General features: G+C 42.8%; 1 protein-coding gene across 1 annotated transcript; it reads right to left on the reverse strand.

Moving 5' to 3' along the window:
- Nucleotides 1–1,768: 1,768 nt before the first annotated feature.
- LHCGR (luteinizing hormone/choriogonadotropin receptor) lies at nt 1,769–24,651 on the reverse strand. The gene is made up of 11 exons (XM_079298659.1): nt 24,496–24,651; nt 17,206–17,277; nt 14,639–14,713; nt 12,272–12,346; nt 11,662–11,736; nt 11,492–11,569; nt 9,027–9,095; nt 8,318–8,392; nt 7,255–7,440; nt 5,342–5,422; nt 1,769–3,139 (listed from the first exon to the last, which is right to left on the reverse strand). Exons 1-11 carry the CDS (start codon nt 24,639–24,641, stop codon nt 1,918–1,920), a joined length of 2,154 nt encoding a protein of 717 aa, XP_079154785.1. The 5' UTR covers nt 24,642–24,651; the 3' UTR covers nt 1,769–1,917.
- Between the last annotated feature and the right edge of the window lie 2,614 nt (nt 24,652–27,265).

Below are 27,265 nucleotides of genomic sequence, written 5' to 3' on the forward strand. Positions count from 1 at the left end.
ACGAGATAGGATAACAAGTGTAACTTGTATGAGAACCTCTGGCATGAATGTAAATCTCTAATTAAAGTTTTATTTATTTGCTTACTTTGGTGTGTAAGCAAATTTTAAGTATATAAATTACATTGAATGTTATGTCAGTGGTTTTTATTTTTTTTTTAACTGAAATTTTGTAAATGGTGGATTTCACTCCACTTTCAGCGGGTACAAAACCAAAAATGCCCAGAGACTCTCTAGCTGCTTGGCTGTTACCTCTGCAGCTCTGTAGGGCAGGTGCTATCAATTGTTAATTCTAACTCCTCTCCCTTGCCTGTAGTTTCCTGACTGTGTTATGTGGTATGGAGGGTGTGCTGGCAAGCTCTTGTCCTGTTGAAACATAATGTAAGTAAATCAGTCATTGCCCACTTAAGATATTGCGCTGTCATGTCCTGAATCGTGCAGGACTCTGCTATGGGATGTCAGAAGAAATGAATCTCAAAAATCATTTGTGAGATAGGTGACAGAGAAGTTTTAGGCCCAGTATCTGTTTTTTTTTACACCAGTACTTTTGGATTTTATTATAGTTAAATATCTTACCATAGTCCTATTTGATCATTGGCTAAGCTCAGGAGCTGGGGTGAGTACAGAGGTGCATCATATGGCATTTGTATTGATTGCTAAACCACAGAGTTTGAAGAGTCTGCTCTGTTCTCAGTCCTGCTTCATTCCCCACCTGTGGGAGCTGCTCATGAGCACAGCTGTGCTTACCTCCAGAGCTTTTGTACTGGTTGAAATCATGGCATTACACTGAAGGTAAGAGTGGGTCAGAGATGCTATTTCTAATTATCGCAATTATGAACTAATGATAGACCAGTCACTAGTACAAAGAATTGGTTTCATTCATGTGAAACAAATTTAGCTTGCAGTGCAGTGTTTTGGCAACAAGAGGAGTGCTTTGGAACTTGGTTGCTGTCACAGACTTGAAAGCAAAGGACTCAGCTGAAAAGGAGAATGTAGAAGTTTTAAAGTGATTGCAATAGTACTGTTCTTTAACGTATCAGACTCTGTGCTTACTTAAATTAGCAGTGCAGTCACATATCTGGACCAGGCATTTAGCATGATCACTTAGCATCAGGCAATGCATAGTGAAAGAAAAAAGAGATTTTAATGGGAAAACACTGTCATGAAAGGTAACTACTCTGCTTCATCACTGGGGAATAGAGTTGGATTGTGTGTGCTGAAGAGGCCCTGGTGCATTCCTGAATACCACTGGCACTGGTGATGTCAGAGTGGACGGGTGGAAATTATTGCTGAGACTGTCCCAGGAGGGAAAACAAGGCAGCACTTTCTTGCCTGTGCAGGAAGCAGGTCTCTTGCTGCCCAGAGGGAGCCTGATTACCTGATTTGTGTGTGTGTACATGCAATACCCTAAATTGAGTCCTGTATGCAGCAAGGGGGGAGTTCTGCATCTCTTGTGATTTCCAGATCGCACATGGGTGTGTATGGGTTAATAATTTACGTAAACTACCCATCAGCTCAGACTGAGATCTAATGTAAACTGCAAAATTGCCAGTGACAAAGGCTCAATAGATCAACTTTCCTCCTTGGTGACATCTTTACAGCCTATTGCTTGAAAGCTCTTCTTTAACTGTGTGTAGGTGGCTGTGTAATTGGAAGTTTCTGTTGATGAAATGGAAGTGTCTCGTTTAATGCCTCTTTTTTTAAACCAACAATGCCAGCACAGCTGATAGGAATGAAAAAAGAAGCCACGAAAGAGAAGGGAAAACACCAGTTTGAAAGTCAGAACCATTATGTTGCGTAAGAATTACTGACTGGCATTTTTATTTATTATGAAATGTTCAAAATATTGTAAAACAATCCCTAGTCACTAAGATAATCACAACTGGCCTTGCAAAGTGCTGCATGTCTTGGCACTCTGGGTTAATTTTCCTTGTGAGATGTCTTGTCCTGTGGTGCAGGATAGGGCTTCTCTAAGGCTGACAAGAGCAGGAGTGCTTGGGAAGCTTTGCTGGGGGCTGTGGCCGCCCCGCCGTTCTTGCAGTTGGAGTTATAAGCAGAGAAATAGTTCATCCTGTAGAGCTCTGCCCGGCTCTTGCAGCAACCAAGCTTGCTCAGCAGCAGAAAGAAATCCCTCCGAAAGGCTTTGGTGAAAATGGCGTAGAGGAAAGGGTTAGCGCAGGAGTTGACGGGGTAAAACAAGACCAGCAGGATCTTGGAGTTGGTGACTGTGATGAGAGGAACTTTGAAGGCAGCGGATATGGCAAAAAAGGAGATGGGGGCCATGCAGGTGAAATCCGTGAAGATCAGTACGGCCATCCTCTTGGCGACCTTGGTGTCTTTATTGGCAGCTACCAGCTCCGGGTTCTGCACGGCGACGTAAATCTTGATGTAGCAAGCGCAAATAACGACGAAAGCGACGACATTCAGCACCAAAATCAGCAGGATGTAGGCTTGGGCCAGGCCCGTTTCGATGTCCATGGGCAGGCAGATGCTGACCTTCATGTAGCTGCTGACGCCGAGCAGAGGCAGCGCGGCGATGCCGACGGAGAACAGCCACCCCGCCAGCATGATGGGCACGGCGTGGCGCAGCCGCAGCTTGCGGTCCAGCTGCATGGCGTAGGTGATGGTGTGCCAGCGCTCCAGGGTGATCACCGTCAGCGTGTACACCGACAGCTCGCTGGCAAACACCGTGAAGAATCCCGCAGCGCTGCAGCCTGCCCCCGTCTGCCACTCGATGGCGTGGTTGTAGTACTGGCCGCTGGTCCGCGCGTCCACGGCGGCGATGAGCAGCAGGTACAGCCCCATGCAGAAATCGGCGAAGGACAGGTTGCACATGAGGAAGCGAGGCACGGTCAGCTTGTAGTGGCTGGTCAGGAGAACCAGGAGCACGGTGAAGTTGCCGGCGATGGCCAGGATGTTTATGAACCAGATCAGCACTCGGAGGAAGCTGTAGCCCAGGATGTCCTCGCAGGGGTTAAAGGCGTCGGGTTCCGGAGTGCATGTGAGCACTTTGGGCTGGCAGAAGTCGTACTCGAAGTCAAAGCCGGCCATTTCGCTGTCATCGAAAATGGTGGAGTAGCTGTAGGGAGAGCTTTCATCCTCTGCTCCAAAGGGGTGCGTGCTCCTCTCCACTGAGTCATCCCTGTAACCATGATAAAACCACCCCCCAAACAGAAACGAATGATTTGTTACGTGCTGCTCGCATTCTTCTGCAAAAGACAACAGATAACAGTTGTTTTAAAACAGTGACTTCCTCCGTGCGTTTCTACAGGGTGTTTACAAATAACGAAGCCTTGTCAGGATGCTTTGTGTTTGGGAAGCAGCCTTGGAGAGCAGCAGGGGTCACAGTCCCAGGCACAGAAATTCTCTTTTATACAAGTTGCTCATTTGTAAGCACTTCACTTTTAGTGCTCCGTGAAGGAGCCATGGTTCTGGTGCTGCTGGCTGGCTGCAGTCCAAGCTACAGTAACACTTGGGCTGATGGATTACAGGTTTGATGCACAAAGGTTTCACAGGCAGGTGTGGAGGCCATGCTAAAATAATTGTGATTTTAACTGTGCACCATTGCTACCCTTAGGAAATGCACTTAGAAAACTAATTCCTGAGACTATGTATGGCCTGGGAGGTGTTGAGGAATTTGCTGTATGCAGTAGTATAGGGCAAGGAGTAGAAGTGTGTGGTACACTAAATCACATTGATAGCTGGGAATTTATTAAATTTAGGCTGCACCCAATTCCTAATAAATAGGATGTAGGTTTTTTAAAATAGACTGCTAAAATCTCTAGGTCATCTAGAGTGTGGTGATAGGCCTATCAAAGAAGAACTTCCCTGCAATAGCAGATGCCTATTTCCCAACTTCCCAATCATCACAACTATGAGTGTTTGGTGGGCAAACTCAGTCTGCAGTGTGAGACCTGGAAAACATCTCTAATGAGGGCAAGTCTTGAGAAAACTGTAGCTTTAGGATAACTTAAATACATGCTTATGCTTCCACATCTACTGAACCATGTCCATTAAATGATATTTCTGGAGCAGGGTCTTTACTGGCAGATGAAACTGAGCTGCTTTTCACCTATTCCTTCAGGGCAAATCAAGTCCCAAACTTATTATCCTAACTCTTCTCTCTGTATATAGAAAACTGCCCAATGTCTTGCATTTACTCATCTGGCTCAAACTGAAATAGCAGGGAATACAGTTGAGTCTATTTACTTACAAAAATGATTGTGATTTTCTGAGAGGCTGTGTGAATGTGCTGCTATGTGCAAGCTGGATTTTTGTAGGTTTTTTTCACTAATAAGAACTCAGGACTTTCAGATGACTTCTGCTCTGGTTCTGCAGACATTAAGCCCATGAACCATAACCCTACTTTCACTTGCTTATTATAATGACTGCTCAGAGAATTGCTGGTATTGGGATTTGCCAAAGCAAAAATCTTCAGAAGCCAATGGGCTGGGCAAGCTATTTAATGCACAGCAGGATTGCAACAGATGCTAATCCAAAACAAGCAGACAGATAAAACCAAATGGCAAGCGTAGGAGGCTTCACCAACCATCAAACAAGACAATGTCCAAGAAAGTAATTATCCCAATGAATCAATCATATTTCAGCTGTATTTAGCCCTTGGAATTTGGTGACCACAACCTTGTTTCTTCTAGACTTCAGAATGCTTTGGCTCCATGTTAGGGCTGCTAAGAAGTCCCAAGGTCTCCCATTTATAGCTGCAGAGGGATGAAGAATAGCAAATCTTTAAACTTCTCCCTTAAAAGCTGGGCTAGAGCCTGTCATCCAGCACAGCCAACACAAGTTTTGATTTTAGCCTTTCTCATTGTCAAACTGAATATTGTTATGTGATGATATGAAAAGACATGTTTAAATGGAGTAAACCACTGGCACGGGGTCATCACACTTCTAGCTCAGGGACTCCATTCTACCATGGAAAACTATTGATATGCAGAGTTCTAATTATCCTTTCTATAGGGAAAAAAAGTTAACAATAGCAGCTCTTCTTTGACACCAACAACTGCATTTATTTTGGGGAATGGAAAATCTCCATGTAGGCCACTAACTTCTGTAAATATTTAATCATTGTTTTGAAATCCTTTCAGAATTCAGAAGACAAACTGGAATGAGTAAAGCTTGTGAAATCATGAGAGTTTTTAATTCCCCTTTCCTTTTGAACATCCAGATCTTGGTTTAATGATAGTAAAATCACCACTGTACAACTTGTAGGGGTGACTGAATTGGCAGGCAAAGACCTGCTTAGTGTAAAAAACATGTGAACAGCAGAAGGGGGAAGAGGTCTGTATTTGCTCCTTCCATCATCTCTGTGCAGAGAGGCACTTACTGCATTTCGTGAGTTGGTTTCCTCATGGTGTTTTCACACTCCTTGGAGAAGTTGTCAAAAATGGAAAGCAACAAATTCTGTCTGCAAGAAAGATGAGAAGAAAGTTAAGTTTCAGGCTGGATTTTGGCCAAAGCCTTGCCTTGTCTGCAAATGATCTTCACAGGCATGTAAGGTTAGCCAGTGCTGGCCTCAAGGCAGCACAATTGTTCCTGCAGACATGTGGAAGTGGGAAGGAGAGGACTTCAAATACTGTGAAAATAGGCAGTGTAAGGATGTCTAAGGTGTGTAAAGATAGTCTTTCAGCTTGGTTTTATTTTTTTTTAATAGTGGAATAACTTGAACTGGAGTTAAAAAGTTAGTGTTGTGAAATACTACATTGAAGTGTGTCAGATTCTCTACCAGGAAGAATGGAAGCAGTTAGGCTGGCTTTTGGAAAAGTGCCTGTTAACAGCTGCTGGGAAACTGGTACAGAACCACAGGAAGGGACCTGGTTGGTCAACTGATCCATCCTCCCTGTCTCATCCTGGAGCACATTCCAGACAGTTCTGGAATATCCCCAGTGAGGGAAACACCATGCCCTCTCCATGCAACCTGTTCCAGTGCTTGGTTGCCTGCACAGAAGGAAGCTCTTCCTCATTTAAGGCTTTGAAAGTAGCAGCCAGGTGAGTACCAGTATGAATGGAAATGGCTTTGGCTCACCTCATTGCTGATGCCCCTGGCAGGGGAGCAGTCATTTCCACATTTGCATGGGATTTTCTCCCCAGCTATTTACTAAGAACTCAGGTACTTAATATATGAAAGTGACTTACTAAGGCACGCCTGTTTTTATACACCATGCTCATGCTGCAAAGTCAAGCACCCAAAAAAGAATACAGTAGAATCAGAAATGTAGTTATCTTTATCAGAATAAATACCTTTTTTTCTCTGTCAGAGTTGCTTCTGCATTTAAGACATTCAGAGATGTGATCTGTGACTGAATAAGTTCAATAGCAATGGAAATGCTTGACAGTAGAAATTTTGTTCTGCTTTTGCAGAATCAAGAATTCCTCAGTAAAATGATGTAGGCAAAGAAAGCATAGATAAACCCCTAATTTTATCCTAGAGAATTGGAATCTACTCCTGCCTTTCCAGGACATCCCTGAAGTGAAGGCAGGGGAGTGACACCAACCAAGCCTCTCACAACTGCTCAGTGTGTCATTTCTGTGCCCCTTCATGGCTCAGACTAAACTAATTTGGGGTTGCTTTTGCTGCCTAAAACCAACTGGGGCTGCCTAAAACCAACTGGGGTTGGTTTCTTTGAAACATAAATGCTGAAAAGTGAGCTCCAGTTGTCTGGGATTAACTGCCCCAAGTTTGTGGATGCAAAGCTCTCTCTGTGCCCTGGTTTCCAGTTGTGGGGAGAGCAATATTGTCTATTACTTGAAATGGCTGGAACTAAACTGTGTAACCTCTCTCTGTGGGCTTGTGGCAGGCCCTAATTTTGGTGGGTAATTGAAAGCTTGTCCTTTCTACTATGTCATAATATCACCTGTATTAATTAAACTAAAGGCTACAGGGGTGTCATTTTTTTTTTAAATAGGGCAACCTGCTGTTGATAAAGGTTTGTCTTCTGTGTGCCAGGCTTTTAATTGAGATACCAAGAAAAACATAAGCTTTAAGCAAACTTAGAATAATGTTTCTACTGGCAGATCTGGGGCGGGCACAGGATGGGATCCATTTCTGCTCTATAATAAATAGACATAATTTTCCTCGCCTTAGCAGAGATTTGCTGTTTCCTGCAAGGCCTTGCAATGCACCACAACTTCCCTGTAATTGGAATAAAGATAATCAAACCTTGTGAGCTGAATAAAGCAGAATTGCCATTTTGGAGCTTCTGAAGCACCACAATACAATCATGTGCTGTTTGGACTTACTTTTCTGTCCTTAGATTTCGAAAAGCACAGCAGTGGCTGGGATATGTTAGGACAGCTTCCAGAAGACTGCTGAATTTATCCAGTGGTGGCAGCCTCTTTAAGGAATAAGATGAGGTTGCATTTAAGATCTGGATGGCCTCAAGCCCATAACTAGGCAGGGACTCCAGTGCTGTTGAAGAAATATCCCTGCAAAACAAAGAGAGCATTCACTTTTCTTTTCATCCCCATAAAAATACCACCAAACCATGATAGTAGGTAACAGCAACTGTTTTGGTTTTTTTTTGCACAAAGGTTCAGATCAACAAAGCCACTTCAGTACCTATGTCCATCCCAGAGACACGGTCTGTGAAATTATAGAGCAGCAGGGTAAGAGCATCCCTGTGGCTTAGCAGGTTTAGCCAGGCAAGGAGCTCCCTTGGTCCTGAGTAAACTGAAACCCACCACTCCAGGGTCTGTGTCCTGATCTCTCCATTTGAAATTCATGCATGGAGTGAGGGATGCCTCTTTAAGCCAGAGTCAGGGAGAGAAGAAGGTGAGCATGGAATACTGACACTCCAGCCAGCTGACAGGTAGGACACTCTCCTTGCTCTCTGCTTGGCTCTGAAAGGCTGTTCTAGGTGTTTTAATTAAATAGCTATTAATTAAAACACCCAGTTAACCTGTCATTCTTGCCAGCTTAAGCAGTTTGGCTTACAGTAACTTCAGAGGGGCTGTTTGCCTGAAGAAAGTCCATCAATGACTGAGGATTTTCAAAGTCAGTCTCAGAAACTTTGTTTAATTAAACAAAGGAAAAAAAGGCCCACAATTCTGAAAGTGATATCAGTAATGCCATGTTCCATAAAGCACCAATGAAAGACATAGAAAAAGCATGTGCAGCACAGAGTGCTATTTACAGAACTACACTGTACTTTATTGCACAGAGTTAGAGCCAGGGCAGCCCTCCAGTAAGTCCTTGATTAATAATTGTGAGGATGATAATAGCAAATTTTATTCAGCACGAGCTAACAGTGTGCAGTCAGCTGGTTCACTTTTATAAAAAAATTCTGAATAAGTGGATACTTACAGGACATCTGGCCCTGTGGCCCCTCTCAGGGCGTCGTTGTGTATCCGCCTGAGGTTCTTGTTATCCTTCAGGATTCTGTGGAACCAAAAATGAACTCTCTTTACATCTGTATTTTTAAAATAGCTTTTTTGGTTTCTTCTTCACACCTCTTTCAATTCTTTCTCCCACCACAGCAGTGGTTGTTCCACTGCCTGACTGGGGAGTGCTTGTATTTCCCAAGTGACCTTCATTTCCTCTGATGCCATCAGATCATTGTCATCTACACTTGAATCTGATACATTCCAAATTCTTCTGATTTAAACCAGGAAAAACCAAGCTGGTTCTTTCACTACAGTAGCAAATATATATTTTACCCAAACCAAGAGACTAGTTCCCCAGCGTGTGAGAGGGATTAAAAAACTATTGATGTTTCCAGACATAAACTGTAGATTTCTTAGTCTGGGCTACTGTTTCAAGTTTTACCCTAATTTATAAAATTTTCTTAAGAATTATGAGCTTTTCTCACAAAAGCTGTACTATTTTAAGGGATGTTGTTCCAGGAAAAGCAGTGAGAGCTGCAGGATTAATGACTGAGTCACAATGACCCTGAAAGATGCAGTTTTCTCATGGGTATTGAGAAACAGAAGACACAGCCAGTTAAACTGAAGGAAGAGCCTCTGTATTTAAATTATTTGTTCTTTAAATTACTGAAGAGGTATAGCATACTCACAATTGATTCAGCTTTGTCCCATTGAAGGCATGGCTGTGGATGTCCTCAAATCCATTTTTATACAGCTTGCTGGAGATTGAATAAATATAAGGGAAAAAGATTTGAAAAAGGTGAGGTTACATTATGTACTACAAGTTTCAAACCTCAGTGCTGCATTCATTTTAATGATTAGAGGTTCTGCTTATAAAGAATGAAGGCAACTATAGCTCTTAAATTAAGAAAAGTGCAGTTTAAATTCTCTAAGCTCCTTTCTGTTAGAGAACTCCTGCTGAGGTGCTGATCCTCCCCCTGCTGAGGAGCTCTCCTGTGCCTACCTGGGGCTGAGATCCAGAAACAAGACATGAGCCCAGGTAATCTCCTGGCACACAGACAACAACCTGGAGGCAGAGGAGCTGGATTTTGTGCTGTCAGGGGGTGCAGATGGAAGAGAGGCAGGGGTGAGCTGTGCATCATCCAGCAGTCAGTGAGTTACCAGCTTCTTCAAAGTGATGCTGCCAGGCTTGGTTTGTGCTGTGGAAGCCTTGCTGTCCCCTGCACTGCACAGGGACATGGGATGTCACCCTGCTTCCTGATTCCCCAGCCTTGGGCCAGAGACCTAAAGCCTGGGCTCTGCTACCCCTCACCTTTTCCTTCATTAGATGTAACCTATGGGTCTATTAATACCCATTTGTGATATTAAGTTGATGTAGCCAATGGAAAGTCAATATAGTCACTTGTATATATTATTTTTTTCTTTAATATTAATCCCCATTAGAAAACTTGGAGCTGTTTATGAATTAAACAACATTTCTGTTGCTTTTGGAAAGCACAAGCTGGCCCTATGAAACCTGCTCCCATTGCTCAAGTGTGGAGAGCACCTGACTATTTGATAGATGGTATCAACCCCAGTACAATGCTGAAATTAGTGACAGCCTTAAAGACCATGACAGTACGTAGGATCAATTTCCCAATCCACAATTAACTGCTGGAAAGGCTAAATTAGCTATTTGCAGTGCCAAGTATGACTGCAGGGTGACTTTACACCTCCATAGATTACTTGTGTTTCACCAGACCATGCTGCAGTAAGAGGAATTACTCCACCTAATTACAGCTAACCCCATAGGGTGGAGTTAACACCTAGCTCTACAATTAGGAGCTGCTGATAAGATAATTCTTTTCTTTTTGTGCTGAGCTCCCAATTACAAAAGGATGGGAGAAAAATGACTCTTGGCTGTTTCCTGACTTAGACTCTCTCCCATTTAATACACTTTAGGGTTACAGTAAAGACTTTAAGCACCTTTCTCCATCTCTTTTATGTTCATCTTCTTGCACCATTAGCAGAATCGTAATTTTGCTGAAGTTATTTTGAGACCTTGTTGGGAGGAAAGAGGCTCATAAGATGAAATGATGCACTAATCCAAGCAATTGCTCCTCTTTAGTGTTGTGTAGGAGTAGCATTCAGTCACATTTATACCAGTTCCCCTCTCGTTTCCAGAAGGTATTGGTCAATACATAAAATCTGGGTTAAAACGCTGCCATGCTGGCACATCAGCCTGATGAGAGTCACCAGCTGAGCTCTTGCTGATGTGCACAGCTCCTTTGCAGGTGCAAATACCCGTGGAGTTTTGGGCAGGGCTGCTGCTGGGTGTGTGCTGGAGCCTGGCCCCCGAAGGCTGGCTTCACCCAGTGGGTGCCTGCTGCGGCTCTCTATGCCTCAGAGCCTTCCTTGGGAAGCCCAAATTTCGGCCACACCCTGCCAAGTGGCTCAGTCATGATTTCTCTTCTTCCAGCACTACTTTGTGGAAGTTTTTCTGCAGACAAGTTGTGAAATCCACACAGAGGACATCTCACCTTGGCTGTCTGCTGCTTTCTGCATTCCTCAGGTGGCTTCTCATAGCATCAAACCCCCCCACCTCACAGGGGGCTGCAGCAATGGACACACTGTTGGCTAAAAGGAAAGTCTTGGGTGTGGAGACTTACAGGGATCTTATAGGAAAGAAAGCTGAGGCAAATGAAGTCAGAGCAAGAAGCAGCATCTGTAGTTTGTGCCAATTTCTTCTGTGTCCCCATCCCTCCTCTTCAGAGGGACCAGCTGAAGCTCAGCTCTCTCAGACTTCTTGGTCCCTGAAATCACTGTTTCAAGCAACTGTATCCCTGAGGTAAGAACAGAGACTTTGGCCTCCAGTGCAGTTTTTGTAGTTAATATCCTGCTGATGGTATTTTTAAAAACAACATTGCATGGAAGATGAGGATTTAGATCCCTGGTCCTATCTTCTTTCCTAAGGGAAGTTATCTTTTGGATAAAACTCTGCTCTTCATCTTGAAGAACATCTCCATGTTTCTTAGGCATTTAAAATTCAACACACAACACACACATATATATTTTATAGGGCTTAATGTCAAGATTTTCATGAAGTCAACCCACTTTCCTTAAGCAGGAGTGTTATCCTCACAGAAGGAACTGGAGCTAGGATTATTTTACTCACAGTGTCACTGATTCATTGTTCATCCCTTGGAAAGCATTTTGTGGAATAATTGTCATACGCAAGTTATCACAGAGCTCCCTTTGGAAGGAAAGAAAAAAGGTTTTTTTGTCAGTGACTCAAGAACAAGATGGAAAACACTCATAGCTGGGTTAGGATGAGTTTCTACTTACAAAATAAAATGAGCTTCCAGTGAAAAGATCTGTGTCAGGTCTGGAAATTGTCTTATTCCAGTGTTACAAATGCTCCTAGAGAAAAGCATAACTCCCATTTATTGAAGAAAATATCACAGAGTGGATGCAACAAGAAGCCAGCTTGGTAGGTCTAAGTTTAACAGTGCTTTAAAACATGACTGACAAATCTAATTCTTAAATCAGGCTCCAAGGGTATTTGTAAGGCCTGTAAAAATCAAGTTTTTAGAAGTCTCAAGCAGTGTCCTAGAAGAGCAGCCTATGTTCTCACTACATTAAGCTCGAGAAAGAGATTTTAGTTATATCGTTTTTTTAGTACCCTGTAAGTCTGAAAGCTTTATTCTAGAAATAAGCACTTACCAGAACTACTTTGCAGATTTCTGTTTTGTCCATCACTGCCCTGCTCTTGTACACTGAAAGACCTCACTATTGGCTAACTCCAGGTTAAAGCTATTGTAAACAATGTACGTGCTTCTGGGATAATGTAATGCATGAAAAACCTTTTTCCTCACACTCCTTAATTTGATTTGTCTACTCCTTTGGAGAAAAGAATAAATAAAGCAAGGAGAAAAGGAACAGAACTCTTTCTTACAAGTATTTTAGCCTTGGAAGATTTCTGAATGCTCCATCCTCAATGTGCAACAGATTTTTTGTGTTCAGGATTAATCTGTAATGAGGGAAAAATATTTCAGTATTAGAATCATTATAGGTTTGGGAGGGCCCTGAATTTTGCTTGTGATTTACTTCCTCAGAAAATAGCTTGCAAATATGCTGCTGGATGCATTTGAAGGCACTGTTGGTAATAAAAATGGCCTGCAATTTTTAGGCAGCCAACAAAAGATAGCATTGCCTGAATTCTCATGGTTCTCTGAGCTAGTCTGGTTTGGATATCCTCGTCACTGGTGGGAGTTAGCATTTTGGGCTTGGACGTGGGGCCAAACCTGGACCTGAGTGTGTGTGCCTGGTCCTTTGTCTTGGCTTGCAAAGCAGGATGTAACCAAAGGTAAGTATTCTATCACCTTCTATTAAACCAGGTGGGGCAGTGATCTTCATCCTTTCCACAACCCATCCTCCCTCCAGGCAGATATCATCTGCTGCTGGCCCATTCAGTCCCACTGTGGGACTGATAAAATTACATCATCCCACTGGGAGATGCTCCAACCAGGGGGAGGACCCAAGCCTTTCCTACCCAGATAAAAACTGAGATTTGGAACACCAAGGCAGCCTTTTTACACTGGATTGCAGAGGGAAACCAGACCCTTCTACATCATCTCTGGACCCTCAGAGCAAAACTGCACCTTCTACAGGAGCACTGCTCCAGCTGAACCACATCTGTCGCTGCAGGAGGATGCAGCCACCATTTAATGGGACTGCTACCAACACCCTGACTGACTGACAGTGTGTCAGGCTGTATTCTGACTCTGTCAGTATTTTTGGGTTTGACTTTTTTTGTATTACTGTATTTTTATGCTTTTTCCTAGTAAAGAACTGTTATTCCCATATCTTTGCCTGAGAGATCCTTAATTTCAAAATGATAATAATTTCGATGGAGAGGGTTTAAATTCTCCATTTCAAGAGAGGCTTCTGCCTTTCTTAACAAACACCTATCTCTTAAACCAAGACATCCTTGCTCCACAGTCAGATCCCTTCAAATCATCCCTCATTTCTATTACATTACTGATGCTCTTCCTAGCCAGGAAAGGCAGTTCCTCAGATAGTTTAACCCCTTAGAAGCACCATGGACTTCCTTAGAGCAGTGGTTGGTAGGAATGGATCAGCAAAAACTGGGAGAGAAATGTGTGAGAAGCCCTGTTTCCTACTGGTCACTCAAAAAACAGGCAGATCTCTAAACCAAGGAGCACTTTTTGCAGCTGAACTATCTGGTAAAGCTCTGTTAGCCCTAAAGGCTGATAGCTGTAGCCTAGTGCATGACTTACAAAATACAAAGGTTTTAGCATGTGAAATGGTAAGAAAAGTTGAAATTCAAGGATTCCATTGAACTCACTACTCTGATCATCCATTGAATGTGGACTTGAGTGCAGCTTGGGACATTGAGCCCTTGCAGTGTGAGTCCTGCACAGCACTCAAGATTCAGGGAGGTTTTCTTGCCAGCTTCATGTAGCTCTTTAATGGCCTTGCTCAGCATTTGGGTTTTGTAAGACAGGCATAAGACAAGTTATCCACAACTGTAGGTGAATGCATGGAGTCAAATCTTTCATTTCTTCCCTAAACACACCACTGATTCTAGTGGAAGTGGGGCTCAATCAGAGATTTATTAATCTGTATCCTGTGCCTATGTGACTAACTGGCTTCAGTGATGTTCACATTAAAAAAAAAGAGATGAATTTGCCCTCACTCAGTCACACAATTTTCAGCCACTCACTGGTCATGCTGTGCAAAATAGGCAGTAATGAGCTATTCAATCAGATTTAGAGTTCCCAATTCCACTAAATATTTCAGAGCATTCTCCTAGTCACTGCTTTTAACTCTCTCTCTCGGATGCCTGTGCTATGGAGGTCAGGTTTAAAATCAGTGTGTGTTCTGTTTGAGTAATATTTTAGTGCTCCACAGAAGAGCTATGCATACTAAGCAGCTGTATTTAAATAATGTAGGGCTTTGAAAACAGCATCTTCAAAAAGAAAGATTTTTCTCGTCTGTTGTCATCTCCAATTATTTCCCTGCTTAGACAGTGCCAGAGCTCCACTCCTGCCACTGAGCTCACTGAAAGCAGTGGGACTCTGTGCAGGGAAGTCTCTGCCTGAGTGAGATCTCCAAGGCCAGGAGAGCGATCACTATTTTATACAGTGCTTTGGAGAGAAATGTTTCTCATCACAGATCTCAATCAAAGCCAATCACAGTAACAGAGACAGATTTGGTCCAGGAATACTTCTCTGCAGACAGTTTACTCCTCAGTGACCTGAAACCATAACATGGATCCCCTTTTTTAACTGGTGCTCACATTTCAGACAAGGTGGGAAGGCTGTCAAAGGCACTTGCTTCTATTCTCTCCAGGGAGTCGCTCTGAGAGATCTCACTACAATGAAAACAGCAGACACAAAGCAATACATTACCAGAAAAGACCCCAGCCATCAGCTTTCCACTTTGCATTTCCTCCTTTTAATGCACATTTGTCCAACCCCTCCTATCAGTCTTGTCCATGCCTCACCTCAGACATCCTGGCAGGGTGTGCCAGTGGGATTTGAGAGGAGACCAGCCTTCTTCTGTCTTGGCAAAAGGGACAGCCAGCCCTTAGGAATAAGCACTGCTGTAACAGCCAATCTCCACTCCCTCAGTAAATTGCAGGTAAGCTAGAGACTGAGGGCCAGAACTAATGGCAGCAGGGTAAATCCAAGCCTTGTGAGCCTTTTTCTCCCTCCCATTGTTGGGTTTGCCTAGTGAATTTATTTGTGGGGTGAGGACATGGATAATGTTCACAGGGCTTCATATGATATTATCAAGTGAGAACTATAGTCATCTAATCCACAGATATAGAATACACAGATATGCATTCAGCACCCTTTATGAACATTTTTGGATTTAAATTCCGTTTTCACTACATGTATGCAAACTGAAAGGAAGTGGCTCTTTTCATCATGGCACAGACCAACATGACTGTATTTGGTGACACTCTCAGATTGTGATATACAGATGCTCCTATTCCACATGTGTACTCAAGATTAATCAATACTGACACAGAAAAACAAAATCCACTTATTAGATGCTTGTTAAATGCTTAGATTAAGATCTAAGAGGCTATGCAAAACTCAGTCCTGAAAGTAAATAGCATACATTGGGAAAGATCTTCAAAATTTCTCAGCAGAATTGACTAGAAGGGCACACAAAGTAAACCTCATATTATAGTCTCAAGAAAAAATGTTTTCCAAACAACTGGAATGCATCTACACTGTCAGTCAGTATTGTCAGTCCTGAGTGTTAGCTTAATTCAATTGCAATTATGAGAAGATAACTCTATTGGTGATATGAAATCCCTCAGACAATACAGAATTAATTCTGTATTTCATTTGTAATGGCAAAGGGGAATGCACACTAGAAATCATACAGTTAATGTGTGTCTTCAACAATTATCAAAGATTTTTTTCATCATAATTCAGTGAGAATGTGGTATTGGATGGTTATAAGTAAAAGAGGGATGTACACTAAGTGGCCTGCTGAGCATTTAATTCTCAGAGACTCACAGGCTGGGAGGGCTCAGTGCCTGCTCATAGGACTTTTTTGGGGTTTGAAGCATGGCTCTTCCATGTCAGCCACAGTTTATTAATTTGCATATGTTGGAATGACTTATGGCATGAGAATAATTTGCCATCTTTCAGAGAATGATGTGTTGCCAAATAGCTGACTCAGAGATTTATAATTATAAAATATGCATTTTTCAAAGTAGCATTAAATTGCAATAAAATGATGAAGTGTTCTACAAACGAACTTCAGAAAAATACATTGATTCTCACACAGTTAATTTGGAGACACTCATTAAAAGCACACAAAAAGATCAATTAAATTCTTGTTATGGAAGGGAAAATATCCAAGAACAAACCATTCTTCACTGAGAACATGACATGTACAGTTTGAGAAAGTGTAGCCTCAAGTCATACAGGTAGGAGAAATTTTGTAGATTTAAGTTGGTCTCCAGTGTAAAAATGATTAAGTTCTCATTAAAAATTCAGATACAAGAATACAGCTCCACTGGATTCTGCTTTAATACTGTGTTGCAGTTGGGTATGTGCAGCAGAGAAGTACAAAAAGTGCACCTTGAAAAGAAAGCAGCATCTTCTGTGCTGCTGCTTAGGCTCTGGGGGAGGTCATTCCTCTGCTTTTCACTGCCCTGCTCTGTCATCAACTTTGTCCTTTAGAGGCCACTCCATGCAGACAAAATAAAAAATACAAAATAATAAATAATGGAAACTCAAGCATGCCATTTCAGCTGGAATGACAGCAGCAATGAGGGCAAGAGGGGTGAGAAGAGCCTTATGGTCTGAATCCTTGATGGAAAATAGGTACAATGCTGAGGGGAAAGAAGCAGCACAGACCTGGAGTGCAAAATTACAGCCCTTGCAAACTGAAAGATCAAAGGTAGGGCTCAATCCTACTAATCCTCTGCCAAGCTTATTTCTCACTGCAAAATGCTGAATAAATGTCTTATTTGGGTCTTGTAAAAATTTATAACCTCAGAGTGCCATGGCTGTCATTGCAGAGGTAATGTTCAATGATAGAAATCTATCTCCTCTGCTAAGCAAATGCTCCTCTCATCAGTTACTGAGCTGTATCCAGTTCTCTCTGCCATGATTAATATTTCATTATTTGAGCTTTAAACAGCTGTTAAAAATCACACATTTTCAAAGGATTTTTGCATATTGTTTAGATGAAAAGGAACGTTATGTTTATCCTTTCCCTGTGTTTTTTTTTTTGTTCATCAATAGAGTGTATTAGCCACACATCTTTATATTATTATAAAAATATGATTTTTGTAAGAAATTAAGGAAAAGTCTATTGAAAATACTGACAACTTACATGATGAAGGTATCCTGAAGTCCTTCAAATGCATGTGATGGGATTACTTTTACAGGGAGATGAGTAAATGACCTGAAAAAAAAAGAAGAGAGGGAGGAAAGAGTTGTAAAACATGGAATTTCCTTGCTTATAATTGTACCATTATGGTAAGGAGAAAACCAATAAAACATAATGCACCTTATTTTTCCCTCAGTTCTCTGTACCCCTGGGGTCTGATCCATTTGTCATTGATCTCAGTTAAATGGAATTCAAAAGACATTGGGTCAGTTCCTCAACAGCATAAACCTGAGAGTAATCACCACCAAATCAATAATAATCATAACCTATTAGGTAAATTTATAGCCTGATGAACACAGGCTGCTACATTCACAGTTAAAGGAAGCTACAGGCTATTTAAAGTTGGATCTCAGAAGAAGTGGATTTCATAGAAACCTTCTCTATTAAAACAGTATCTTGGTGTTCTCTGCACTGTGTGCTCTTCCCAGCAATATCCCTGTACTGTTGCAGTGTGGCATCATGAATGTGGCTGTGCACAAAGAGTAGAAGAACTTCAGATCAGGCTGGTATAATGGAATTTTTTTTTTTTTAATAAATTGCATCAGTGTGGTTACTTGATTCAAAGCAAGTGTGGAAATTTTAATTTTTTTCTCTGATAGATAAATTAACAATGATGTGAGAGACAGAGCCACACTTTACCATTTTCCAAATCTAAGCCACAGTACTTTTACCAGCTAATTTATCTACCCATGACCACACTCTCCCTGATAAAGGCCATAGGAAAATATTTAACATATTTCAAAATGTTATCTCTGTGAAAACAGATAATTGCTCCATTTTGCTTTAGAATGACAAATATCTAGTCAGACATTTGTTTCCCATCCTTAAACTCACCCCCTCAAGGATTTTTGACTGAAATGTTTCCATGCTACTCACATAACCTGTTTTTTTATCGTTATCATAATCCATTATATGCATTAATGTGTTTATTATTGTCAATATTTATGTTAAATGTTCATCAAGTTTTTTTATACACATGTATATATTTTTATATATTTAAGAATATGTGATACCTACACATTATAAAGGCAGGCTGTCATACATACTGTGTTTAAAGGTTGCAAATGTACCAAGGAGCCTGGAAATCACTTCCCAGCTATGTGCAAAAAGTCTGTGTGATTTGGGGCAAACCATTTAGCTCCCTTGGACCTTGTCTCTCTTTTATATACAATAAACTGAGAATAGCAATGCTTCCCTACCTAACAAGGGTGATATGAGGATATACATGTTTGTCATGCCATTGTGATTGGGTCATTCCTGTCTCTAGATTGATGCTGGCATGTTTTGCTGTGTGTGAGGTTTGGTTAAATCAGAAATGAAACTAAGTCATGCAGCTTGAAGGGTAGAGGCTGGTAGAAATAATCTGCTGTTTAGCACTCTTGAGACAAAATGAAAAGAACTTCAGGAAGAAGCAAAATAGAAGCTGGGAAATTCCTGCTCTATAACTGCTATAACTGCACCATCAGCTCAGGCTGCTTGGGAAACAAAGCACACCTTTTGTGAAACTGCTTGCAAAAACAAAGGAAATGGAAATGTGACTGAAGGTGCAGAAAACAAAACCAAATCTTGGCTTTCCCTTACACCAGGCCATGAGCTTAGTACCTCCCTGTGACATGCTGGTGGGTGAGCAGATGCTGGTTGGAATGGCAATGGCTTGGAGTGACAGCTGATGGTCTTCAAGGTCCTTTTCAACCCAAACCATTCCATGGTTCTATGAATATTTACTGAACAACCCCAGCTTTCTCACTGTCTCCATAGGAGAGGTGCTCCAGCCCACTGAGCAATTTTGTGGCCTCTCTGGACTTGCTCCAGTGGGTCCACATCCCTCTGGTGCTGGAATCCTTGCAGCTGGGTGCAGCTCTCCAGGTGGGCTCTCACAGGAGCAGGGTAGAAGGGGAGAATCCCCTCCCTTGCCCTGCTGCCCGTGCTGCTTTGGATGCAGCCCAGGATACTTTCTGGTTTTCTGGGCTGCCAGCACACATTGGTGGCTCGTGTCCAACCTCTCATTCACCAGCACCCCCCAGTCCCTCTCAGGGCTGTTCCCAGTCCATTCTCTGCCCAGCCTGTGTTTGTGCAGGACCTTGCACTTGGCCTGGCTGAGCTCCATGAGGTTTGCAGAGCCTCAAGGTTTCCAGGCTCTGCCACCTCCCAAGGTCCCTCCCCACCACACAGCTCAGTGCCATCCCCAAACCTGCTGGGAGTGAGCTCTGTCCCACCAACCACGCTGCCCACAGAGGTGTAAATCAGAGCAGGTCCCAGAGGACCTGAGGAATGTCACTTGTCACTGCTCTCCACCCAGACATTGAGCCTTGACTCTCTGGATGCAGCCACACAGACAGCTCTTTATCCAAGTGGCCACTCTTCAAACCCATCTCTCTCCAATTTTAACAAAAGGATGTCATGCAGGCTAGTGTTAAATGCTTTGCATAAGCCCAGGTAGATGATATCAGTGGCTTTTTATCATCACTATTGTAACCCTGTCCTCCTAGAAGACCACCCAATTTGTCAGGCACAGGATTTGTCCTTAATGAAGCCACACTGGCTGTGTGGCATGAATTTCTTTGGGTATTCCTTATTTCTCTCTGTAAAAATGGAGGTTGTATTTCCTCTTTTCTTAATTCCATCAGAGTGTTGGGTTTCCTAACCTGATCCAGTCTGCTTAATTTTTCTGTGTTCCTCCCAGGCTACCTGTACCTGCTTCCACCTTCTAGTCCTTCTTTTTGTGCTTGAGTTTGTCCAGGAGTTCATTGTTCATCCTGGTGATTTGCCTGACTTCTTTTGGTTGGGATGTACCACTCCTGACCTGGAGCTGATCTTTGAATATCAGCCAGCTTTTTTGGGTCCCTCTTCCCTCCAGGGTTTTATCCCACGGGACTCTTGCCAAGCAGGTGCCTGAAAAGACCAAAGGCTGCTGAGTCAGAGCTAAGGAGCTTGCTGTGCACCCTCCTTGCTGTCCTGAGATCCTCAAACTCCATCATTTATGTCCCCCCTGAGGATCAGGAACTGTGGATGCGAGGCTGTTCCTCTGTCTGTGTCTCATCTGCTCAGTGGGGTGCCAGATTTCTTTCTGGCAGCACTCAGACTGTGAAACTCAGATATGGCCATTCAGCTGAGGAAGCTTTTGACAAAAAATGTTTTTACAAAGCTACAAAGCTTTTATACATCTAACTTGCCCACACTGCTGGCCTGACTTCTGTAGCTCATGAAAGGAGGGATGCACCTATCTTTAATACAAGTTGCCTGCACTATTTTGAAGATAATTGTTAAAGGATAAATGTTTGCACTTTTAAGGAAACCCTTAAAGTTTCTTTCATATCTAATGCATCATAATTTTATGCTTGTACTCATTGCTGTCATTCAGCTCTGACAGTGCTGTGGCTCTACAGAATTGCAGGACTTCTCATCCTTGGAAAAAAGAGAGAAAGAAGTGGAGAGCCAGCCAGACTTCCTGGCATTCAGCAGCCCTTGGCATTTCTATGTTATCAAGATTGGTTTTCAAGGTACATAATTCTAGCCAGTAAGGTTTGAAATGACCAAGCTAAATGCATTTAATCCAGGAGCAGTGGGAAAGACAGGAATTGCCAGCACATAGACTCGAGCTCCAAGAAAAGCTTTTGAGAGCTCTGGGTGCCCCAAGAGCTCAGGACAACTTGCAGTCCTGCTGGGGAGGAGTCAAAATCCAAGCCCACTCACCACTAGATGAAATCACTGTATTATGGAACTGACCTTTTGCAAGAAGTGTTTAGTTGAACTGAACAATAAAATAAAATGCATAGGCCCAATATCAATAGGTATGAACAAGTTATTGTAGGTGAATTGATTGTCATATTTAAATATGTCTATTTTATAGGATTACTTATGTTTTTTAATGCCCAAAAGGTGAACACATAAGGGAGATTCTTGTTTGCAGCCATTTTAATCTGTAGCATCCTTAAATTTGGGAGGATTGGGAATATTGATTGAAACTGCAGCTGAAAACCCACTATTGTCCTAGGATTTTTTTCAGCTTCTGGGAGGCAGTGCAAAGAGCTGACATTGATTTTTAAAGTCCTGAATATTGCATAATTACATATTACCTGCCTGAAATGTGAACTGTGATATCACACAAGCACCCAAACAGCATTTTTCACTAGGTTATGATGGGTGATAAAATCTCCTGTGGAAGACACTTTGTCCCTGAAACTGAATTCTTTTGACAATCCCAACAAGCCAAATATGCCCCAATGAAGACATGGTACAACTTTTGCCACGAAGTCTTGCATTTGATATTTTGTAATTTGGTGCCTAATCACATGTCACTCACCCAGCTGCAGAAGCTCTGCACACAGGGGCACACGTTCAGGTACAGCAAAGTGAACCCCACCATGAAATGAAGTTTTTGACAGGGCAAAAAGTCCTTAAGTTATCCAATGCCTACTGCTGCACAGCTGGAGTTGGGTGCCTATCCAGCTAGACTTTGCTTAAAACCCCAAAAGTACTTATGAGAACTCAAATGAAGGAAAAGCATGTTTTGTTTCAAAATATAATGGCATATTAAAGATTATTTTTCTGTGAGACTAAGAGGACATATAGCTGCTGTAGCCAAAGGGCATTCAAAGGTGTCTGAATAATGGAGGTTCTAAAGTGTTTGTGTAAGGTCCAAACTAAAAACAGGAACTTGAGAAAAATGAGGTCAATTCAGGACTGTATGAACCCCATAATTCTGCAGCCTGACACAAGCCTAGTAATTTTGAAAAAGTATTTATGCAACAATGTCACATGGCAAGAATAACTTTAGTAAAGAAAAACAGCTGACATTTCCCTATGGCATATATACTATGGATATAACAAAGTATCAAAAATACATTTGAAAGCACAGACCATTACAGATCATCAGATTTTACTCAGATAATATAGCTGGAGTTACATATTGGAGCTTATTTTCTTGACTGACCATACAATTAAGAAGGATTTTTCTGAGGTCTGGTTTCTGTGTTACAGTGGCACTGATGGAAGGGGGTGGCACCCCAGGAACCAGGCTGTGCCAGAACAACCTAAACCAACATTTCCATCCCAAATTATTAACACACCATGCTGTGATTCCCCTGGTGCAGGTGGGTACAGATGTGGCCATGAGGGGACAAAATTAACATTCTCTTTCTTTCTCTTTCATACACAGAGCTGTGCAGGGGAAGAAGAGAGCTAGGAGGACTGGGAGATTATGGAAAGAGAGGCAATAAGCACTAACAAAGCTCCAAAAACTGCACGAATAAGAGAGAAGGGAAAGAGTGAGGGGAAGGCAACAGCTAAATGGATAAGAAGAAACTGTTATGAAAACCAAAGGAAGAGATGAAAGACAAGTAAAAGAGGTTGAATAACAACTAAACAAAAGAGTGAGAACACATGTACACCTGTAGGGTTAGTGACTACATTCATATGTACAGCTTTGTAATTGTATGATGAATGCAAGCTTTCTATTTAAAAAAATACAAAGAAATGGAAATTTTAATAGCATAGGTTCAGGTTCAATATAAATAAGGTTAGAAGCAAAAGGAGCTGGATATGTCTATGAAAGACAGGAATTTTTTTTGAGTCTAATTTTTTCTGTAGGAGTATCAAGCTAAATCTTGGTTGAACTCTTTTCTGACTGTAAAGTTGGTTTATACAGTCAGCCTAATAGCAGGACTTTGTGTACAATCACCAGGATTAAATGTAATATTGAAGCTAGAAAGGAAAATTTTTTTCTCTTCTTTTCTCTTCAGGTCCATTACCTAGCCCTGTTGCTCTCAGTGAGGCAGAACTGGCAGCAGCCATAAACCCATTATCTGCCCTAATGTGATCACTGAGGTTGAGATGTGGTTTCTTCTTGGGGTGACAGATGGAAAAGGGAGAAATAAAATATAAAACAAAACCAGAGAAAGAATAACATCACATACGTTTAGGGCTCTTGAAAACCTCTCTGTACTGTGATGTGCATTGTCCTAATAAACATGCTTAATCCACTGCCTGCTCTGCATGTGCTGTGAATACTGGGGAAGAAATGTGATGGGAGAGTCTCCTGCTCCCAGGGGCTCTGCTTTCTCTGACACTAAAGTCACACAGGAGAATAAGGAGGCAACAAATCCAGATTTTGCTAGAATGTCTGAGGTATGGTTCACACGGCTCTAGATTAATACAAATTAGGTTTTCTTGCTCCTATCCATTCTTGAGCTAGGAAGAAAGGGGAAGGGAGATCAGGGTTAGTGTCACCCCTAGGGAATTTCAAGAGCAAGTTAAGTTTACAAACAGGTCAGATGAAAATGCAAAACACAGGCTTTGATACCAAAAGGGTCATAATATGAAAACCCAATCTTAATTCAAGCAGAGATAACCAGGGGATCCTGGAAATGACAACCATCCTATCAGCTGCTCCTCTAATCCCATATTTTGACGCCATTATTGTTTAGATCAGGGCTGTAACTGAGCCCATAAACAACACAACACTTGAATACCTATGTATATCAATTATTTCATCTGGTTGACTAGATCATGAGCTTGAACTATGGTATGTGAGTGGGGAAAGGGATGCCTTGTTATTTTAATTTAATCCAAATTCCAAGCAAAGCATTAAGCAGAACGTTATGATGGAACACCCCGCAGAGATCTAAACAGCTGTTAAAACTTTTTTACTAAGAGAGGGGGGAAAGAAAATAGTCAATAATGTGTCAACGAGCTGAGCTTCAAGAATGAGCACAGTGAAGAGAATTTTGATGCTTCAGGATAGAGGGAAAATTAATTGCAAAAACTTTGGGAGAAGAGGTGAAAAGAAGTCCAACAGAGTTGTGAAAAAAACCAAAACAACAAACCCTAGAACTGACAGAAGACTTAAGGTGACTTCTCAAGATTTTAATCAAGTTTCTTTAAATCTAAGAATGCCACTACGAGGCGTTGGTTTTGGAGCAGGAAAGGCAGTTTATGCCTCCTGCCACAGCGAGAGCGCACAGAAAGCCCTGACATACTTGAGAAAAAGTCCCGAAAGGATGCGCGTCTCCTTCTCAAAGGGAAAACTCCGCGTGCGGGTTTGTTGGAACTTTGAAAGTTCGAAACGCAGCTCGGCGCGGCCAGGGATGCTCCAAGCGCGCCCGGCGGGTGGAAAGGCACGGCAGTCCCGCCCCGGTTCCCGGTTCCCCGGTTCCCCGGTTCCCCGGTTCCCCGGTTCCCCGGTTCCCCGTCCCGTCCCGCCGCGGTTGCCCGGTCCCCGGTGCCGGTACTCACGCTCGGGCGGGCGCGGGCAGCGCTCGGTGCGGCGGGCAGCGCAGCGCTCCGTGGCTGCAGGCGCAGCGCAGCGGGCAGCGCCCGTCCGCGCCCCGCGGCCCCGCCAGCGCCAGCAACAGCGCCAGCGGCACCAGCCGGGCCCCCATGGCCGGCCCCGCTCGCTCTGCTCGCCTCCGCTCGCCCGCACCCGCCTCACCGGCCCCGCGCCCCCGCCCCCGCCCGCCCCGGGGCGGGATCGCCGCCCGCCGCCGCGGGATGCGGGATGCGGGATGCGGGATGCGAGATGAAGGATGCGGGATGAGGGATGCGAGATGCGGGATGAGGGATGCGCTCCGGCCCCCGCGCTCCCCGGGGAGCGTCCTGCTCGGCTGACACGGCTGGGAAAGTTACCAGCCACCTTTGCAGCCAGAGGGTTTTCAGAAGTTCTGGTCCTCACAGTTGTACCTAGGAGGGACCACGAGCGATGCTGCCCGTTCCTAGTGGAAAGCTGCCCGGTGCCCCTCTTACTAGCGGGGAAGATGTGAGGTGTGGGCCCTGCAAGCACCCACTTATCTGTCTGTGAACGTCTCTGAGAGCTTGTGCCTGAGGGAAAATATGCTGCATTTCTCTTAACAGGATAAATGCTTATTGTGTGTATAACAAGCAGCCTTGTTAGAAGATGGAAGTGGTTGGGATAAATGTCTGTGTCAAATTGTCATTATTGCTGCTGTTATTATTTTTTATTACTACAACAGTAGTTTCGAGAATCTAGAAAGAAGCTAGTTAGAAGCTAGTTAGAAGTCAGGACCTTATTTATGGCAAGTGATGGAGCAAGCCACCAAAAAGATAATTGCAAGCTCACACTTGGTAAAATAAGTATAAAGGTATGAATGGGTACATCATCCTATCTCTCTCTTCCAGTGTATCCAGGAAAAGCCAGATTAAAGGAGGGAATGACCCAGCACCACATGAAATTTGCCTGACAACAATTCTTCCAACTTTAATATTGTGGAATCAAATAATAAGGCCTTATACATTTCAGGAATAAAATGTGACAGGACGGAGGCATGAGGCGTGTGGTTTGGAGCATTCATGTGTTCTCAGCAGGGACTGAGTCATGGGCAATAGCTAGCAGCTGCTAAGAACTCCCTGGGACTGGCCCTCAACAGCATGACCTCTGTCCATCTGGACCAGCAACTGGAACCAAATCTTACACAGGAGGGTAGGGTGGCAATGTCCTGCTTTGCTGTCCCTTCAAGACCCCTCCCATCCACTCAACATTCTTCCTTCAGTGTCATCTGCTCCACATCTGCTAGCTGATGGTGATGTTGGCTTTCATCCTGGCCTTGCAATGGTTATGAGGTGTGCTCTGTATTCTGGGATGCTTGGCACACCCTTTTATCTTTTATCCAACACTACAGCAGTGTTGTTCTGATGTCTACCTAATTCCAGCTAGCATGTATATTTGAATTGATCTCTCCTACTTCTCCCCCCACTGCCCATCATCTTTGAAATCAAGGGATCAACTAACTGTGCCAGCTGGCAAATGTAGGATAGATAACATTGTGCTCTTGTGAGGACCTGCAATTTCCTTGAGATCTGTCTGTGTGCCACTGCTGACCCTTTCCTGACACTCAGCTGCCAATACAGTAGCAGGTTTCTGGGCTCCTGCGGCTTTCCTACAGGAGGAATAATCAGCAAGGCAAAATCTGGTTATACTCTTGCATTATTTACATGTGCCCACATACATTGATTTGGGGAGGACAGTCAGAAGGCAAGCAAGAAAATCCCATCCCCAGAGTCCTTCTGCTAAGTCACTGGGTCCCAAGAAGGAGCTTGGTTACTAATTGACTGCACATGCCCTTGATGTGAAGAAGCCAGCTCCCTTCTGCTGGACAGTTTGCCTGTCCACAAAACTGCCTATGCTCCCAAAGTCAGGCAAAGTAGCGTATCATCCTAAAAAATACCCCAAACCTAACAAAATTACAAAGAAAATTAGTTTCCATCCTGGAAGACCATGGGGCAGCAGCATGGCTGAGTGACCCCTGCTGTCACTCTTTGCCTAGCAGGTGTCATGGGCTGACTTCATTTTATCCACACCATTTGATGGTTTGCAGGATTTCACTAATGCTCAGATGCCTCTGAGGATATTTTTAATGAGGGTGTTGGAACAGTGTGTGGTGTCTGTATCAGATCTCTGAGCCTCCTCCTGCCCATTCAGCAAGTTTGTCATCACAGTTAGCTGCTTAATTATAAATCTTATATTTTTAATATGTACCATTAAGCTCATGTGTGTTAGAGTATATATCTTGTGATCAAATGCAAAAGACATTTAATAATCTGTAACAAACATACTTAATTGCATTCAGTCTACTTATTTGCATTCAGCCCCCTGAAAGTGCCCCCAAAACTGTGAAATGTTGCCCATATATATCAAAATGTTTAGATGTCAATTTTTTTAAACACACCTAAATTAGAACTGTAAGCAAAAAAACTTTATTTCTTATGGAAAGACACGATCATTAGTCATGCTGTGTGCAGATCTCTTTCTGAGTTAATATCTATTCAAGATGAAGCAGTAATTATCTGTGGTATAGGCATATATTCATTCATAGGTGTTTAGGTGTTTAATCTAAACTGAAAGATCCAGGACTATACACAGTTTATACATGGAGGAACCTTCTACAGCTCTGTAACAACTGCAAAACTACTACAAAGTGTTTCACACCTACATTCTTATGTGGCTATATAATCATAATGAATGACAATATATATATATTTTATGGTTCAA

The sequence above is a fragment of the Erithacus rubecula genome (genome assembly GCF_903797595.1).
Source record: "Erithacus rubecula genome assembly, chromosome: 2".
NCBI classification, from domain to species: domain Eukaryota; kingdom Metazoa; phylum Chordata; class Aves; order Passeriformes; family Muscicapidae; genus Erithacus; species Erithacus rubecula.

Excerpts from the sequence above, each read along its gene's own strand:
- LHCGR (XM_079298659.1), bottom strand. The coding sequence starts at position 24,641 with ATGGGGGCCCGGCTGGTGCCGCTGGCGCTGTTGCTGGCGCTGGCGGGG. Across the intron at positions 9,096-11,491 it reads AACAATGAATCAGTGACACT|CAAGCTGTATAAAAATGGAT; the intron begins GTGAGTAAAATA and ends TTCAATCTCCAG. Across the intron at positions 7,441-8,317 it reads GCCACAGGGCCAGATGTCCT|GGATATTTCTTCAACAGCAC; the intron begins GTAAGTATCCAC and ends TTTGTTTTGCAG.